Genomic DNA, 18,113 nt, shown 5'->3' with positions numbered 1-18,113 from the left:
ATGTCTACAAAAGCTCGTGGAGGGTATGAGTACTTCGTCACTTTCATTGACGATTACTATGGATAAATTTACTTACTTCACCACAAGTCTGAATGCTTTGAGAAATTCAAAGAATTCAAGGCGGAAGTGGAGAAGAGATTGGGTAAATCTATCAAGTCATTGCGGTCTGATCGCGGTGGCGAATACCTCGAAAATGAATTCAAGCAATACTTGTCAGATTCAAGGATTCCGTCCCAATTAGGGCTGGAAAAATATACCGAAAACTCGGTATACCGGCCATACCGTACCGCAAAATACCGAATTTAAGGTATACCGGTTTTTTTGGTAAGGTATGATATCGTACCGAATATTTACGGTAAGGTAAAGGTATGGATTTTCCAAATAACGGGGTATACCGGTGTATATCGATACCGCGGTATATACCGAAAAAATTAATAAATACCGTATTAAAGGTATATACCGAAATACGGTATGATACCGTATTACTGGTATACCGAATATTACTGCATATAACGGTGATGCAGTATCATACTTTATTCTGGTATACCTTAATTTTCGGTATATACCGGTAATAAGGTACAATACCTTATTCTGATATACCGCAGTTGTCCGTATATATTGGTATACCGAAAATCACGGTATATATCGTATCAAAATCTATAGTTTTAAAATGTATAATATTTATTTTTATGTTTATATTTTTAAAAATATTTATAAATTTTATAAAATGATGTATATAATCTATATTATGTGAATATATACAATTGTACATGAATTTATAGATATCATCAAATGATACAAAAATAAATAAAATATAGTATATAGTATAAGTCATACAATAAAATAAAATTGTTTATTTTGATATTATAGTATAGTTATAATATATAACTAAAATTATTGTTTTACAATAGACTATACATCTAACTTATAATAGTTACATATATAATAGCATAGTTATAATATTAGTATTATATTATAAATAATATTACGTCTAACATATAAATTATAAGTAACTTATAACATCTATATAATTTACTATATATTACATGAATGCATACAAGTATGCGAATATAAATATCATCAAATGATATAAAAGTGAATAAAATATAATATAGTATGTAAGTTATATAATTTAATATAACTGAATTATTTATATTGATATCATAACACAGTTATAATATAATATTCTATATTATATAACTAAGATTATTGTTCTACAATAAATTATACATCTGACGTGTAACATCTATGTATATAATAGCATAGCTATAATTAATACTGATATTATATTATAACTTAGATTACATCTAACTTATAAATCTCATATAACTTATAACATCTATATACTACATAGTATATACTATATACTATATAACTTATAAATTTATAAATATCATCAAATGATACAAAAACAAATAAAATATACTCCCTCCGTCCACGAAAGAACTTCCTATCTTTCCTTTTTGGGACGTCCACAAAAGAACTTCCTACCTATTTTTGGACTATACCCCACCACTTATAATCCTCTTACTTTTCACTTTTCACAACTCCCAATATTAATTACTATAACATTTTTTCATCACTCTCAATACACTCAACTACCTTTTATCCACTCTTAATACACTAAATAATATTTTTTCTTAAAATTCGTGCCACTTCCTTCTAGGAAGTTCTTTCATGGACGGAGGGAGTAGTATATAGTATAAGTTATACAATAAAATAAAATTATTTATTTTGATATTATAGTATAGTTATAATATATAACTAAAATTATTGTTTTACAATAAATTATACATCTAACTTATAATAGTTACATATATAATAGCATAGTTATAATATTAGTATTATATTATAAATAATATTACTTCTAACATATAAATTATATGTAACTTATATCATTTATATAATTTACTATATATTACATGAATGCATACAAGTATGCAAATATAAAGAATGGTATACCAATTGAATTTTTTCGATTTTGATAATACCGATTATTTTGGTATACCGTTAAAGTGCGGTATACCGTGAAAGTACGGTATACCGAAATTCGGTAAGGTATACCGAAATAAAGGTACGGTAAATGTTTTGTATATTCTCCATGTCGTACTTAAGGTATACCGAACTAAGGTATACCGTAGGTAAAGGTATGAATTTTCTCCATACCGGAGGTAAAGGTAAGGTATAAGGTATGGTCGATTTAATAAGGTATACCGTACCGTGCCACCCCTAGTCCCAATTGACTGCACCGGATACTCCCCAACAGAATGGTGTAGCGGAGAGAAGAAACAGAACTCTATTGGAAATGGTATGATCAATGATGAGTTATGCAACGTTGCCTATTTCGTTTTGGGGATTTGCTTTGGAAACAGTGGCTTACTTGCTTAATCTAGTGTCGTCCAAATCTGTGCCTAAAACTCCTACCAAATTATGGTCAGGGCGAAAGCCCAGCTTGCATCATATAAATGTATGGGGTTATCTTGCATACGTGCTTGACAAGGAGGCAAAGAAATTGGAGCCTAGATGTGAAGTAATGTTGTTTGTAGGATATCCAATGGAAACGAAAGGTGGTTATTTCTATAATCATAAGGATCAGAAAGTGGTTGTTAGTACCAACGCACGATTCTTGGAACAGGATTATATAGATAAACACAAGGCTAAGTCCGAGATTGTCCTTCAAGAAATCGAAGGCAATGGACAGGCGATTCCATCACCCCAGCCAAGTGTGCAAGTGAATGCACCACAGGACACTGCACAAACCATTGTCACAGCTGTACCACCACCGCTTCGTCGTAGTGGGAGGGTTATCGTCCAACCCGATCGATTTATGTTCTTGGGAGAATCTTTGGATCTTGTCCATGTTAATGAACAAAAAGATATCGACCCAGACCACTTTAGACAAGCGATGGAAGATTTAGATGCAGATTCTTGGTACGACGCCATGGTTTCTGAAATGGAATCCATGACTGCTATGGAGGTATACGAGAAAACTAAATTACCAGAAGGCTATTTGGCCATAGGTAGTAGGTGGGTATACAAGAGAAAGAGAGATTCGAATGGCGAAGTCGCAGCTTTTAAAGCTAGACTGGTGGCGAAAGGTTATACCCAGGAACATGGTATAGATTATGATGAGACCTTTTCGCCGGTTGCCATGCTTAAGTCCATCCGAATACTCCTTGCCATAGCAGCCCACATGAACCTTGAGGTTTGGCAAATGGATGTCAATACCGCTTTCTTAAACGGTTTCCTTGAAGAAGGAAGGGACATCTATATGCAGCAACCCGAAGGGTTTGTGAAGAAGGGCGGAGAGCATCTTGTATGGAAGCTAAAGAAGTCCATTTATGGACTTAAGCAAGCTTCGAGGTCATGGAACAAACGTTTTGACGAGGTCATTAAATCCTATGGATTTAATCGTTATGAGAACGAAAGTTGCATGTACCGCTTAGATGCCAATGGTGACGTGGTTTTCCTTGCACTTTATGTAGATGATATCCTCCTCATTGGCAATAATGTGGCGCTATTATCGGATATAAAGAAGTGGTTATCCGAACAGTTTCAGATGAAGGACTTAGGAGATGCAGCGTACATCCTGGGGATATCAGTCAAACCCTGGACCTGGACACTGGATTGCGGTAAAGCATATTCTCAAGTACTTGAAAAGGACTCGAGACTATAGGCTAGTTTACCAGTCAAACAGTCTAACTCCTTTGGATTATACCGATTCGGATTTCCAGGCTGACCGGGATGAGAAGAGATCTACCTTTGGTTATGTGTTTACCTTGGGAGGTGGAGCCGTATCATGGCGGAGTGCAAAGCAGAAGTGCATTGCAGACTCCACCATGGAAGCCTAGTATGTAGCTGCTTCCAAAGCTGCTAAAGAGGCTGTATGGTTCCGGAACTACCTCTTGGATCTAGGAGTGGTACCTAATTTGCCTAAGAGTATCATATTTATTGTGATAACTCAGGTGTAGTGGCAAATTCTAAGGAAGCCAGGACCTACAAGGCGACCAAACACATAGAGAGAAAGTACCACATTATACGAGAAATCGTACAAAGAGGAGATGTGCTGGTTGAGAAGATCAATACCTTGGAGAACTTAGCTGATCCTTTCACAAAGAGCTTACCGCAAAAGGCCTACGAGAAGCATACTCGAGGGATGGGATTGCGGTTGATGCCACCCACTTAGGAAACTTTCAGTATAAGTGGGAGAAGTGATAATGTTGTAATAGCTAGTATTTAGACGCATTGTATACTAAAAGTTTGTTTTAGTATAAGTGGGAGATTGTTGGATTTGTATACTGAAAGCAAGAACGTTTTACGCTTGTATACAACGACTCATGTGTTCACTATTTTATCTCCTATCTGATTGTGTTCATGTTTGCATATGTATGTCATTTATCTCTATATAAGTAGATTATATGGTGATTAACAGATCACAGAAGGTCATATAATTGGAATAAACTTAAGAGATATAAATAGATCACAGCCGAGATGACTCTAGGACGAGTCGTTGGTCTAAGCTGCAGTATAGATGAAAATAGTTTGTCTTGACTATTTGTCTATACTGGTACGCCATAACGTATTGATAGGATCACAGTGAGATGTATTCTTCTATCTGACATAAGTGAAGAATCAAGATCTTGGTGACTTAATAAAATCTTAATACTAATAAGATTTCAGATATATATGTTGATTCGTGTATCACTTTGATTTACTATATGTTGGGAACATAATTAAATATCCTAATCCTAGTTTTGATGATACCAAAGTCGATAGGTTTCAATTGTAATATACTAGAACTGTTCGAACTCAAGTGTTAGAGTTCTTTCTCTAGTTTAGTTGTTGTTTTGAAGACTGAAGACTGAAGAACGAAGACTGAAGACTGAAGATACCGACTGTTGTAACGATTAAGGCAAAGTCAAATATTGATATTTGATTTATCAGTCGAATGATCAGTTTCGACTGATTACTTAATGTGAGCCACGTGGATTCAGCGGACTGATACTAAAGTCAAGTATCAGTTAAACATTTTTCCTCGAACTGAACCTCCAGCGTTCAAAGGAAGCCACGCACTCCAGAAGTACAGCCGCATTAAATGCAGAGATTTTAGGATCGTCCTTTCTCTGTAGAGGCCACTCCTTTTCGGTGATTATCTTTTCAGAGTAGCCGTTCTCACCAAACAAGGAACCTCGAAGATTGAAGCCTCAGCCCAAGTTCAAATTACTCTGTAACGGAAGAAATCTTGAAGACCATCTCCGTCAACGGATCTATTCAAGACGTTTCCTATAAATTGCGCTCGAAGATCACTTCAATCTTCACCGATTCAACGACATAAGCTAAAACGCTACCGAATTCATTACTCAGCAAAACCAAGCATCCCAAAGTTTGAATCGAAGAAGAGAATCACAAAGCCCAAAAATCAGTCACTGCTGATTACAAACATTCTCTTAGAACTTAGGCAAATATTGAATATCTAAAGCCTAGGTAAAACTGACTGCAGAGAACTTGTTCTTTGTGGTTTAGTTGGCAAAGTTTTCAAACCTCTCTTCAACCAACCGAATTGAGTGTTTGCGTCGAAAAGAAGTTCAGACCAGTGTTCTGTCTCTGTGAGGTCTTAGTGCCAGTGTGCACTAGGAGTGAGAAATCCAACCAGGTGTGTTGGTACTGAAGATAAGATCTTCACTCGTCTCAGTTTGTGTGCACCCGCAAGCACACGTTCAGGTTTGCTGTGCACCCGTAAGCACACGCTTCGGTTTGCAATGCACCCGTAAGCACTTGCCTAGTGAAGTTGTTGGTCTGATCAACCGACCGTGACTGTAGGAAGTGTTTTCCTAACCACGTAAAAATCTCTATGTTATTTACAGTTTTCAGTACTTACATTCTTACTTGTGCTCTTACCTTCATAAACTGAAAACTGATTAATCGCAAAGAGAAACTTAACTGATTGACAACGTGACTAATTTCACATGCTATTTCGAAACAAAAGTTTTCCGCTGCGTATGTTATCAGTCTAACTGACTCAACCCAAAACACCTAAGGGATTGACTCGCAATCGTACGAGGTCGTCCTAGTGTAATAAGCTAACCCAATTCGTCTCTCAAGGAAGGCTAAACAGGGCTCTGATCATGCTACGCACAGAAAACAGGAAATAACCTAAACACTCTAATCAGAAGGTTGGGTCTAACACTCTCTCTCCGGTTAACTAATTCGTAATTAAAATAAAGCATATAAATTTATCTAGGCGAAAGATAGGAAGCAGGTAAAGAAAGCAATAAGACAACATAAAGAACTAGGATTCTAATCTAACAATCTAAAAATCAATAATTAAATCCAAAATCATAAAGCAACAATTATCTAGGCAAGGAAAATAAACAAGCATTCAAATCTATGGCAAACACTAATCATGATTTTTCCTAAGGAACATGTAAATGAAAAGTGCCACAAATTCAACCGAGTATTACTCTAACAAATCAACCAACGATCTAACTATACTAACTAGGCAATAAGATTAACAAAGCATAAATCAATGCTAAATATCATTATCAAAACGTGTTCAATTATCTAGGAAAAGAGCAACCAAGAAAGCTTGTAGAATTCGATAAATCAATAGATAGAACTTACAATTGATTCAAGGAAACGATGATCTAGCGTAATCCGAGAGTTTCTAATGTGTTTCTCCCTACCAAAACTCTAAGAAAAATACAATAAAAATGGAGCTGGAGACTGGATGGGTCGAGAATGGCGCAAAAAACCTTAAAAAAAATGGGTTTTAAACCCTAAAAAATGTAACTGCCAGATCGCGCAGGCGGCCATGGCCGCCCGGGCAGCGCCGCCGCCGCCTATGCCTTTCACAGAATGGGCACGGCGGGCGCCGGTCACTGCAATGCACAACGTTTTTATTTTGGTCCGTTCTCCCTCATTTCAAGTCGGATTTTAGATCCGTTTTCGCCCACGAACTCGTATCGAAACGAGCTTCGATTCTTCTTCAAACCATTCAACTAAATTCTGACTTTATTTTTATCCACATATCAATCAATTTGAGCATAAAATCCTGAGACAACAAAATTAGCACAAAAACTCAAATCAATCAACTCTTGAGTGAAAGAGACCAAAATAAAAGTCAATATAAGAGTAAACACCCATAAATTCATCACAAAATAGGGCTAAACACTAACTGATCTATCTTATGATAGTCAGTAAGATTCATAACATATCTTTGTTTATTAAACTCGACTGAAGGCTTACGTGTATCAGTTAAAGTCTTTGACTTAACTGATAACTCCTTACTGAAGAGTATTTAGTATCAGTCGTTATCCCTGTTTTGTTAAAACTCTTTTCAGCAAACATGTTGAGTCAGTTTGAATTTGAAGTTTCGTTTTCACTGAGAAAAATAGCCCATAGGTGTATTCCCCCCCATACACCTATTCGAGACCCTCCGGATCTAACACTATGGGTGAGAGTTATATATTAACTTGAGTACTATGTATCTTGGGTGATAACGGTCAATATATGATATTTGATTATCTGTATTAGTACCCGTATCCGGTATAGGATAATGACATCCCCTTAAGGAGCTCAACAAGGTTTATTGCGTTAAACCCTGCAGGTTGATTAAATTCAGACGCAATAATAAGGTTTGAGTGGTACTGTGTTGGGAACTTAATGAAATATCCTAATCTTAGTTTTGATGATACCAAAATTAATAGTTTTCACTTGTAATAGACTAAAACTGTTCGAACTCAAGTGTTAGAGTTTTTTTCTAGTTTAGTTGTTGTTCTGAAAATTGAAGAATTTTACGTGGTCCGGAAACAACATTCCTACGTCTACGGTCAGATGATTAGTCCGACAATCACTCACTTGTGCTTGCAGCTAAAACAACCGTTCCAATACCAACACGCTGGGTTGGATTTCTCTTTCTCCTCTTAGCACACTAAGACACCTAAAAATGCCTTTGTTGCGCTTTGGCTAAGATCTCTGAGTCTGAACTCGCTCTAACTTCAAACGTCTAACTCTAACAAGAGAGGGGTTTGAAATCAATTTCCAACTATGATTACTCGAGAACAGGCTCTCGGGTAATCTAATTCTAGGCTAAGGATGTAAGAATATTTGCCTAGATAATCTAAGAGAGCTTTGAACTTTAATGACTCTCTTATTCGATTCAAATTTGTGAATGTTTTAGCTTGAGTAGAAATTTCTGCAGAGCTTCGGCTTTGTATTTGAATCGGTGAAGATTGCGATTGATCCTCAGGCACTATTTATAGGCGGAGTTACGAATAGTTCCATTTGAGAAAAGGTCTTCGAAATTTCTGCCGTTGTGAGACATTGTCACGTCTTGGGCTGAGGTGGCGATCTTTGTATACTCCTTCAAGCATAAATTTGAATCGTTGAGTCCTTGGAGCTTGTTTCTTCTGCAGCTTTTCACGAAAAAAGAAAATTTGGTCCTTGCAAGGATGATCGTCAAATCCTCCGCATTTAATGCACTTGTACTTGACATTTAATGCTGCGTGTCTGACACTCTTTGCTTCAGTCTGATGTAGAATGTTGACTGGTACTTGCATTTTACTTCAGTTCTACAATGACATGAATTGCTTGAGTATCTCTAACTGGTGATTGCTTTAATCTTCAGTCAAGGAATGTCTCATGGTACTTCGGTTGCAGTAACATCAATTGAGCTATATCTTTGGTCATTGGTCTTCAGTTCTATTCTAAACACTTGAACTCTAACACTTGAGTTCAACGAAAAAGACCTATGCTAGAAGAAGAATCTAAGAGTGGTATCATCAAAACAAGGACAAGGATATTTCATTAATTTTCCAACAATATATATATATTGGGTGTGGTTCTAGAGAGAACTACATTATTTGTGAGAACATGAGAACCATCAAATCTAATGCATTCACTGTAAAAATTAATGCATTCGCTGTTAAAATTAATGTACTAAAAAAAATAAAAAAATAAATTGCTCCCTTCAGAATTCAAACCCAGGATCTGTATTCATCCAACAAGATAATGCATCAACCGTAGATTTTGATGATCGAATGGCTGAAAATGGTTCTCCCTTCTTTTTTTATTTAGTGGTTCTTTCTTAAACCTCTCCTTATATATATATATATATATATATATATATATATATATATATGATGAGGACTAAATTATGCACCAGCGTTGTGCTTAACAGTGCTGGAATATCTCTTTATCATTATTAGTATTTAATGTTATTATTATTATTATTTTGCATGTTTGGTACACTGACTTGACAGGTTCGACTTGATCAATCGAGAAGTAAATGGGCTCCTAGTGCGGATATTCCAACTTCAGCACTGACGACTCAAGTCAAAGACCAAGGCTAAGGTGATAGGGGCTTAGGCCCAAATACTTAAGTTAAAGGGCTCAAATGCTAGGTTTATTTGGAAGACTTATAAATAGAAGCTTGCTTATTAGATTAGAGAGCTATCTTTTATTCATCCATCACTTGTAAAATGTAAATTCTCATATCTTAGTGAAAACATCCGAAGACCGACCCGTGGACGTAGATCTTGTGATCGAACCACGTAAAATCTTTGTCTCGTGTCTTGTTTATTTTTTTAGTTTTAGGTGTTGATTTTTAACTTATCAATATATATATACACACGAAGTATAAAAATATTCAAGTATATCAGCGCATTATATTTGTTATACTAATACGTGACATATAACCAATACAGAACCGATCACCTACCCACCGTGGGCAAGCATAATGTGTCCACCACTGATATGGCAATTTTAATTTGGAAAGAGAATTAACATATCTTACTTTAATTAAAATTATCTTACTCTAATTAAGATTGCCACATTAATGGTGGGCATATTACGTATGCTCACGGTGGGTAGGTGATCGGTTTTGATATAATATGTTTTAGTCTTAAAAATCTTTAGAGAAAATGAAAAAGGGGCCAATCCATATGAAAATTATGAGTTCCCCAAATCTGAAATGAAAGGTTAAGTACTACTTTCACTATAGAAAGATGTAAAGTGCATCACATGATGCAATAATTGATAAAGTAGTTGAAAATTTCACATGAAAAGGACATGAAACTAGAATGTGACTGTTTGCCTGTGTCTAATACTAGAGTAGCAATGTTGGTTATAATCAACTCAAAAACCATTTTGGTTATGACTTATGATTGATATTTTGTCACATACTCCCTCCGTCCCCGAAATGGCTTCCTCTTTGGGGACGGCACGGGTTTTAATAAAAAGTTGTAAAGTGTATTGATAGTGGAGAAAAAGTGATATAATTATTATTGGAAGTTGTGAAAAGTGTAATAATTAGTATTGAGAGTGGTGAAAAGTGAAAAGTAAGAATAAATAAAGTATTATTAGTGGTGGGGTAGGTTTCCAAAAATGGAAAGAAAGAAAGAGGAAGTTATTTGGGGGACGTCCCAAAATGGAAAAAGAGGAAGTTATTTTAGGGACGGAGGGAGTATATCATTTGATCTTCAAATATAAGCAAAAGGAAAGCCGTTAGAAATGGGCCATATTTTCTGTTTTGCAAATCATACGTTTATTCCCATATTTACAAAATTTGATATTTGATATGCATGTTATATCACTTAAAATATTTTATTACATCTATAACTATATTAACACTACCAATTTTACATATATAAATTTGAAACAATATACTCGGATGGCCATTTTAAAAAAAGAAATAGAATATGTGGCCATTAATTGAAAAAACATAAAATCTGGCAATTTTTTACATTTTATGACTGCTTTGCCTTTAATTAGAGCGGACCAAATTCAAATTGGATTCGAATTTGCGCGCGGATTAATGCCATATGTGTCATCCGACAAAAAAAATCTAAGTATATAGCACTAATAACACTAATATGGCCATAAGTATCATTCATGCAACACTACATAGAGAGTATATGACACTAATGGCACTAATATGGCCATAAGTACCATTCTAATGGCACATGTGTGTCTAACCTGCGGACAAACCCGAATTCGACCCGAATCCGGTCCCCCCTAATTAAAGGCAAAACAGTCTTTACACGTAATAAATGGCCAGATTTTGTGTTTTTTCAATTAGTAACCAAATATTGTGTTTCCTTCTTCAAAATGACTATTTCAAAAGCGTTTTTTATAAATTTTGTCCCACTATTAGATTCATTGTATTTATTATAAAAGTACAAAATACAAAATTTGTATACCCTAATTATAGAATAATTTTAATCTTAATACTCAATTAGAAATTCTCTCAAAAAAAATACTCAATTAGAAATTAAAAATGAAAATAAATGCTACAAATAATTATAAAGCATAATTGGACATATTCAACCTAATCAAGCATTATAAACTAAACTAAAATGCAAGAATTCGAAATTGAAGAAAAAATGAATAAGGCAATCTAAAAACACTAATAGTGGTACACAAATAAAAGGGGAAGTATCTATATAATAAATTCATGAAGTCATTAGCAAGAATTGTAAAAATAGTAAGCCACTCCATTGCAAAAAAAAGAAATCCTAAACTCTTTCAACTGTTAATAACTTTTACAATGAATGCTTTCAAAGCAAGATAGAATACAAGTCTTGATCTCAACATCATTTCTAAGAGCTAGAGATGAAAAAACCTTTGATCACTAAAAACAAGTTCCTGCACATCGCATGGGGCAAAAGCACGCCTATAACCTCCTGCAGTTGGCCGTCCATTTATGTATGTACAGTCCCTCTGATCCCATATTGAAACGACAAAGTCCTCGATTGTCGTGCTTTCGCCCCATGCGAACCAGCAGAACTTCAAAAGGTTATGCAATCAAGAAAATATGCAGTTTTCATTTCATGTTTCCACCTCCAAGCACATGATGCATCATCACCAGTGACAATGATCAAGTCGAAAGATATGACGTAATGCAAGCAAAAATAGCGTGGTGTTTACTTAGCTGGATGGCCGGGTGGTGCTAGCCTTGCGAGGGACGAGCACTGCTTCATTGCTCGTGCCCTTCATTGTTGCAATCTCCTCTAGGCGTCTCCAGGTTGCTTCGCGTTTCACCTTAGCTTCTTCGTCTCGCCCTTCGTCTTCTTGAAATTTGAGCAGGCACTCCTCGAATAGCTCGGGGTCCACATCAGCAAAGATCTTCCTGACATTCAGTGTCAAGCTATGCACCGCCTGATTCCAGTGATTCCTTGCGTTCTTCTCCAATGCGGGGAAGATGATTGGCAATATAACTCTGCGATTTTGTTTGATCAGGTTCTCGATATGATCATTGTTCCATAAAAAGAGAGCCCTTTCTGCAACCTACATCACATCGGACCAGATAATATGATCGTGAGCGGGGTGGGTAAGTAGATGGGGCAATGCAGTGAATAGCGCAAACGAATTCGGGGGAAACTAAGTCGTGGAAAACATTACCATTGAGAGGGTATTATCGACAACAGACTTAGCAAGCATAATACTGACATCACAAGAGGATAAAGACCAAATAGGTCAAAGAAATTGATTTTTTTTTAATCATTGTGAATTTGTGATCATATCAATCTACAAATCAGCTTTTCTATTATGCCTCTATGACCCAACTGAATCTTCATCTTCGGCAGAGGTATTGGACAATATCCACCAATGAGTTGCGGCCTGCACATCTTTAATTTATTCGGTTTTCCAATCTTTTTGCTGGCTGTGAAGGACCGGGTTTGTGGTCCAAAAAAGTTATAATGGCTGCATTCTTTCACCAGAGAGAGAGAGAAATATTTATCGTAAAAGACATCTTATTTGGGAATCTCAAATTAGCAATTCATCCCTTTTTAATCACCAAAAAAATAGACATCGTATCACATAAAGTACGTAAATTAAGAAGACGGTGATAAATATGATATAAGGCAGTAGAATATGGACGAAGGGAAAACCTAAACGAAAGATTGGCTGATTTATAATATCAGCAATTTTAACCAAAGCAAGTTCCAAAGGCCCCATCTCTAAGTATTTCAGGAGTGAAATGAAACTGTGTGCGTGTGTTGGCTTAGTGGTAGGAGGTTAATGTTAAAGACTTGAGGTCCTGGGTTCGAGTCATTCGTCGCGCGGTCTTTGTCAAAGGCCCCATCTCTAAGTATGAGCATCAAACACATACCAAACTCTTAATGAGTTAAACATTGTCAAGATGAGAAATGATTAATGTTAAAGAAAAGAGGGCAGGATGCAAATATATAAACAAAAGGATATGGTGAGATGGAGTCATGGAGCAAGAAATAACAAGACAGTTTCTCACAATTATGAAAGCACAAAAACATAAGCAATTTTTAATGTAACCAACCTGAAAATGTGAACTGCTCATGCAACGACCGATTTGACGGAACAAAGGAACCATGCAACGCTGGAACTCTGGGGCCTGAGTTGCTTCCAGCACTTCCTCAAGCTCACCCAAAAACATGACCTCCTTTGAACTGTTTGTTATGGGCCAATACTTGAGTAAACCCCGGATAACAGTATCTGCGAGTTTACAGTCCTTCTCGACAAATTGTGTGATGGAATAAGTTAGCTGTTGATGATACATGGGTATGCACTTTGGTTTGTGAAGTGGAATGAGTGCCCGGACAAGAAAAAGTTTGTGCTCTTCTTTCAACGGCAGCGCAAATCCATTTATAATACTTCCCAAAATCTCTAACAGCTCTGCGATCCCATTATGCTTCTCTGTTTCAAAGATAAAGCGGTAGAATATATTGTTTATGGTTTTTCTAATGAACGGGCGATGCACCATGAACTTTCCATATATGCGGTGCAGTACTGTCTTTAAGTACTCCCTTTCTCTCGGATCTTCTGAATCAAACAGATCCAATAACCTTAGAATAAAAGAGTGGTCGACGTAGCGCTTTGCCAGCTTTGCATCAGTCTCGGGGGAAGTCACAAACCTGAGGAGAAATTCATAGACAATTTGCAGATGCGGCCACGCAGGATCCATTAGGGGCTCCTCTTCTTCTACGTCGAGACCTTCCAATACTTTGTTTTCACGAGGCTGAGTAGAGAGAGTACGGAACAAATTTACAGACACCACACGCACGATCTCTTGCAGGACTGTATCACTGAACTTCCCATTTGCTGAAGAAACATAGTCAACAAGCTCCACCAAGGTCTGCCGTTTGATGTCTTTCTCTTTCACATGCTTCGTGGGGTCAGTGAAGTCAAACACTACACAACACATGCTCAATTTCCTGATAAACAAGTTCTGCTTCTCCGCACTCGGGACATCTCTAAAACTAGGTAGAGCCTCATACGGTACAGGCGGACTAATTCCATTTACTTTGTTATGCAAAGGGTCATGAAATTTGCTCCCATGATTTGCACCAGAGTACTGAGTAGAATTGTTCCCGGAATGACCCGTGGAATTTACATTGCCCGACCGAGCACCTGAAGCAGAATTGCTTCTGGAAGTAGTCGAAGCATTTGAAGAGAGAGTCGAAGACCCTCCATCACGACCTTCTGCTGACTTCGCCTGTTTCTTTGGAAGCTTGTTAAGGAAATTTTTAATCATCACTTAGAGCCACTAAAAACAACCCAGCCCTCTTCAAGCTAACTTAAGGGCAGCCAGCAGCCACCAATCAACTGCTAGAATGCAGAAGCACGCCCTCACTACTAATGATCATATACCAACATGGACGGCTGCGAGCTCGAATCTAGTCCCCTTTACACTTGCAATCTTATATCCCACAAAGCATAATGTACTGCAACAAAGAATTTGCATCTACTAAAACAATAGCAAGTGGGAAAACATTAACATAATAATACAAACAACACCCAACTGCAGAGATATTACATAATCCAACACAAAAATCTCATCAATCCATAAAACAAGAACAAGATTTATCAATACCTCATATAGAAAGAAAAACAATGCTAAAACCTAAAAGTTCACCACCACTAAATAGAGAATAAAACCCCCAACATAATCAGCACATCACTGTCACATAGTTAATAAAAATCCCCATTTGCAAACACAAGTCAAAATTAGGACTAAACTAAGATAACTAAACAAAATCAAGATAGCAGCACAGAAACCCCAATTTCACAAGCTCCAATAAACTAACAGGCAAAAATAAACTGAAGCAAGATTCTCACCTCAAATTCAACTTCATGTCAAGTCTACGAAGACTCCAGATCAACAAACATTAAGATCTGGGCACGATCTAGAAAACACAGTTACCATTCCTTTATCGGGAATCACAATGAAAAAAAAAGTATCAAAAAAGTCAGTGCGTGTAGCTATGCAAGTGCAGACACACACACACACCCAAAAGTTAATAACTATTCATGTACAAAGGGGGATTAGGCTGCAAGGTTCGTGGGTCATTGATGCATATATAGCTGGTTGATTTTGATGGAAAAACAGGCTGAAAGATCGACTCTTTGTAGCTGGGCAGTGATTGAAACCTGAAGATTGGGCCCGAGAAAGAGGAGAGAGAAAGAGGAGAGAGAGATGGGCTAAAGAGAGGAATCAATCTCTGGTGCTCGTTCTTGGTGATGTGGTTTTGCTTAATTATTGTTTTTCTTTTTTCTTCATTTTCTCTCTCTACTTTTCTCATCTCTCTTCTGTCCTCTCCATTTATTTTCTTTTGTTACCATGTTAATTCTTTTTTTTCAAATTTCTCTCCCATGCTTTTTTCTTTGCCAAACCTATCATATATTTAATTTATAAATTAATCATATTTTATGTACTTAATTTTTAACGTTTCTAAAAAGTATTTTCAATTTTTATTTTATATTTAGAACCCCTAATTTTTAATATTTTCTAAAAACATATTTGGTTGTACAAAATTCGGGTACAAGATGATGAATCATGTTATCGGATTCTTAAGTGGAATGACGTGGTTTATTGGATGAAGTAGAAATAAAAAAAAAAACTCCACCTAAAAATCTAACAAGGTGACTCGTTATTTCGACGTTGGATTTTGCATAGCGAGATAATTTTTAGAAAACGTAGAAAGTTGGGATTTTTTTAATAGAAATCAAAAATTGAAAATATTTTTCCCAAATTGTTAAAATTTGAAGACACATAACATAATTAACTTTTTATGTTTTCACTAATCACATGTTAAATTTGAATTTATTTATTAAATTCCAATGTGATGTGATTTGGATCCGTCCCAATATAAAGCTCAAGATCCAAATAGCACCCAACGGGCAAACAAAGTAGAAACTTGTTGGTACGACTTAAATCTGAAAAAGATTATGGTGTGGACAACGTGAGTTCATAGAAAACAAGAGCACTTAGAGCATCCATATCGGTCGGCTCATAAGGGTGGCTCGAGTCTAGGGGTGGGAAGATAGGGTTCGGGTATAGGGTACCCGATTACCCGACCCGAAAAAATCGGGTATCGGGTACCCTATACCCGAAAAATTAGGGGTCGGGGTCGGGGTCGGGGTCGGGTACTTAGGGTGTTAAAAATTCGGGTATCGGGTATACCCGAAATACCCGATTTTTTAATTAATAAATTTTAAATTATTTAATTAAATTTAATTTAAAAATCTGTAAAATTTTGAATTAAAATTCAATTTTAATTTAAAATTTTAGACTTGGGAGTTGAGATTTGTGCTTGTTGATTTTTGATTTGATGTTATATATTATTTGTTAATACATAGAATTAAAAACATATACAATTATATAGGGAAAGGCTTAAAATAGGGGCTACAATTTTCGATTTTTTTTTTTTAAAAAAAAGGGTATTTCGGGTATTAGGGTACCCGATTAAGCTAAATCGGGTAATTCGGGTACCCTAATACCCGAAATACCCGATTTTCACAGTTTGACTTGAAAGATTCAATTTTGACTGGGTAATTTAGGGTACCCGAATACCCGAGTCGGGTATTAGGGTACCCGATTTTTTTTTGGGTTCGGGTTCGGGTATAGGATTTTGGTCTTATTCGGGATCAGGTACCCGATTTTTTCGGGTAGGGTACCCGATTCCCAGGCCTACTCGAGTCAGCCCAAGTTATGAGTCGATCGATGTAGCATGCCTTGGCTCGAGTCGCGGCCTGACGAGATGAGCTCGGCTCATCGCCTCTTTAAAGCGGGCGTGTGTCTTCACGCGCTGAATAATTGCCTCATGCGAGAGATCCATAACAACCGTGTTCATGGATACGTCGAGGATGACACCCGAGCAACTTGAATTCCATCAACAACGGGTGGCGACGATTCTAGCGAGACAGAGAGGTGGGAATTAATGTAGTTTTAAGTTTATGTAATTTTAACTTATGTCATTTAATTTAGGTATTTTTAATTTTATGTAATTTTAATTTTTCGTATTTTAAATTAACGAAGTTTTAATTTTAGAATTATGTTCTTTAAATTTGTCATTTAAAGGTGTCATCTAAATTAAATGAACAAGACAATAATCAAAATTAATTCATATGAGTCAGCTAGATGACTCAGATTAATGCATGCCTTGACTCATAAGTGGTCCTGGAGCATAGATGAGTTAGCAACTGACTCAACCAATATGGATGCTCTTACTCCCATGAAAGTTTAGCAAGAAGTTTTAAAACTATCGTCTATGGTTCATGACCTGACTATCGAGAAACCTAACCTTTGAAGACCTGACCTAAGTCAAGTCAGGTCATATGTTGTCGTTAACACCTTTACACTTTTTATGCATGTTTGCAGCTATATGTCGAGACAAGCTTTGGGGACAAAATCTATATTGCAAACTCTGATCTCGCAATTGGTACAAACTCAATTAACACATCTCCAATCCCCAAAACCTTAATGAGCTGATATAAAATTTATGCCCTTGACATCATGATCATATCGTTATTGATCTACAAGCCCAAACATTGCAAGATTCAACCATTTTTACTCTATCAATCACCACGCCACTGAACACTCACTCTCTTTTACAAGATATCTCGCCTGGCTTGAGTGTCGGAGGGTGTTCCCGAAGACCACCACTCCAAGTCCCTATTGCAGGAGGCTCACGCATTCAAGATTAGAGAGAGGCCCACTTGTCGAAGCTGGATCTTCACACTATTCAGTCATCATCAATAAGTAAATATGATAAGCCCGTCGTGGAATGGGCCAACTTACGTGGCCCAATTTTCTCAGGCCGAATTACAGAGTTATTATTCAAATTCAAACTTCATAA

At 36.5% G+C, this 18,113-nt stretch overlaps 1 protein-coding gene across 3 annotated transcripts; it reads right to left on the bottom strand.

The window, feature by feature from the left end:
* Window positions 1-11,471: 11,471 nt before the first annotated feature.
* Window positions 11,472-15,571, bottom strand: LOC130987468 (serine/threonine protein phosphatase 2A 57 kDa regulatory subunit B' theta isoform-like). Of its 3 annotated transcripts, none has more exons than XM_057910998.1 (3): window positions 15,094-15,571; window positions 13,295-14,699; window positions 11,472-12,285 (listed from the first exon to the last, which is right to left on the bottom strand). In XM_057910998.1, exons 2-3 carry the CDS (start codon window positions 14,507-14,509, stop codon window positions 11,926-11,928), a joined length of 1,575 nt encoding a protein of 524 aa, XP_057766981.1. In that variant the 5' UTR covers window positions 14,510-14,699; window positions 15,094-15,571; the 3' UTR covers window positions 11,472-11,925. The 3 variants fall into 3 exon arrangements, with proteins under 3 accessions (XP_057766981.1, XP_057766982.1, XP_057766983.1); XM_057910999.1 differs by having other exon boundaries at window positions 13,295-14,722; window positions 15,094-15,548; XM_057911000.1 differs by having other exon boundaries at window positions 13,295-14,719; window positions 15,094-15,548.
* Window positions 15,572-18,113: the final 2,542 nt, after the last annotated feature.

Source organism: Salvia miltiorrhiza, chromosome 6, assembly GCF_028751815.1.
Source record: "Salvia miltiorrhiza cultivar Shanhuang (shh) chromosome 6, IMPLAD_Smil_shh, whole genome shotgun sequence".
Classification (NCBI taxonomy): Eukaryota; Viridiplantae; Streptophyta; class Magnoliopsida; order Lamiales; family Lamiaceae; genus Salvia; species Salvia miltiorrhiza.
This window is presented reverse-complemented; position numbering and strand designations above follow the sequence as displayed.

Bases quoted from the DNA above. Each gene is read 5' to 3' on its own strand.
- LOC130987468 (XM_057910998.1), bottom strand. From the start codon at position 14,509: ATGATTAAAAATTTCCTTAACAAGCTTCCAAAGAAACAGGCGAAGTCA. The intron at 12,286-13,294 runs GTTGGTTACATT...GATGTGATGTAG, and splicing joins TGAGCAGTTCACATTTTCAG to GTTGCAGAAAGGGCTCTCTT.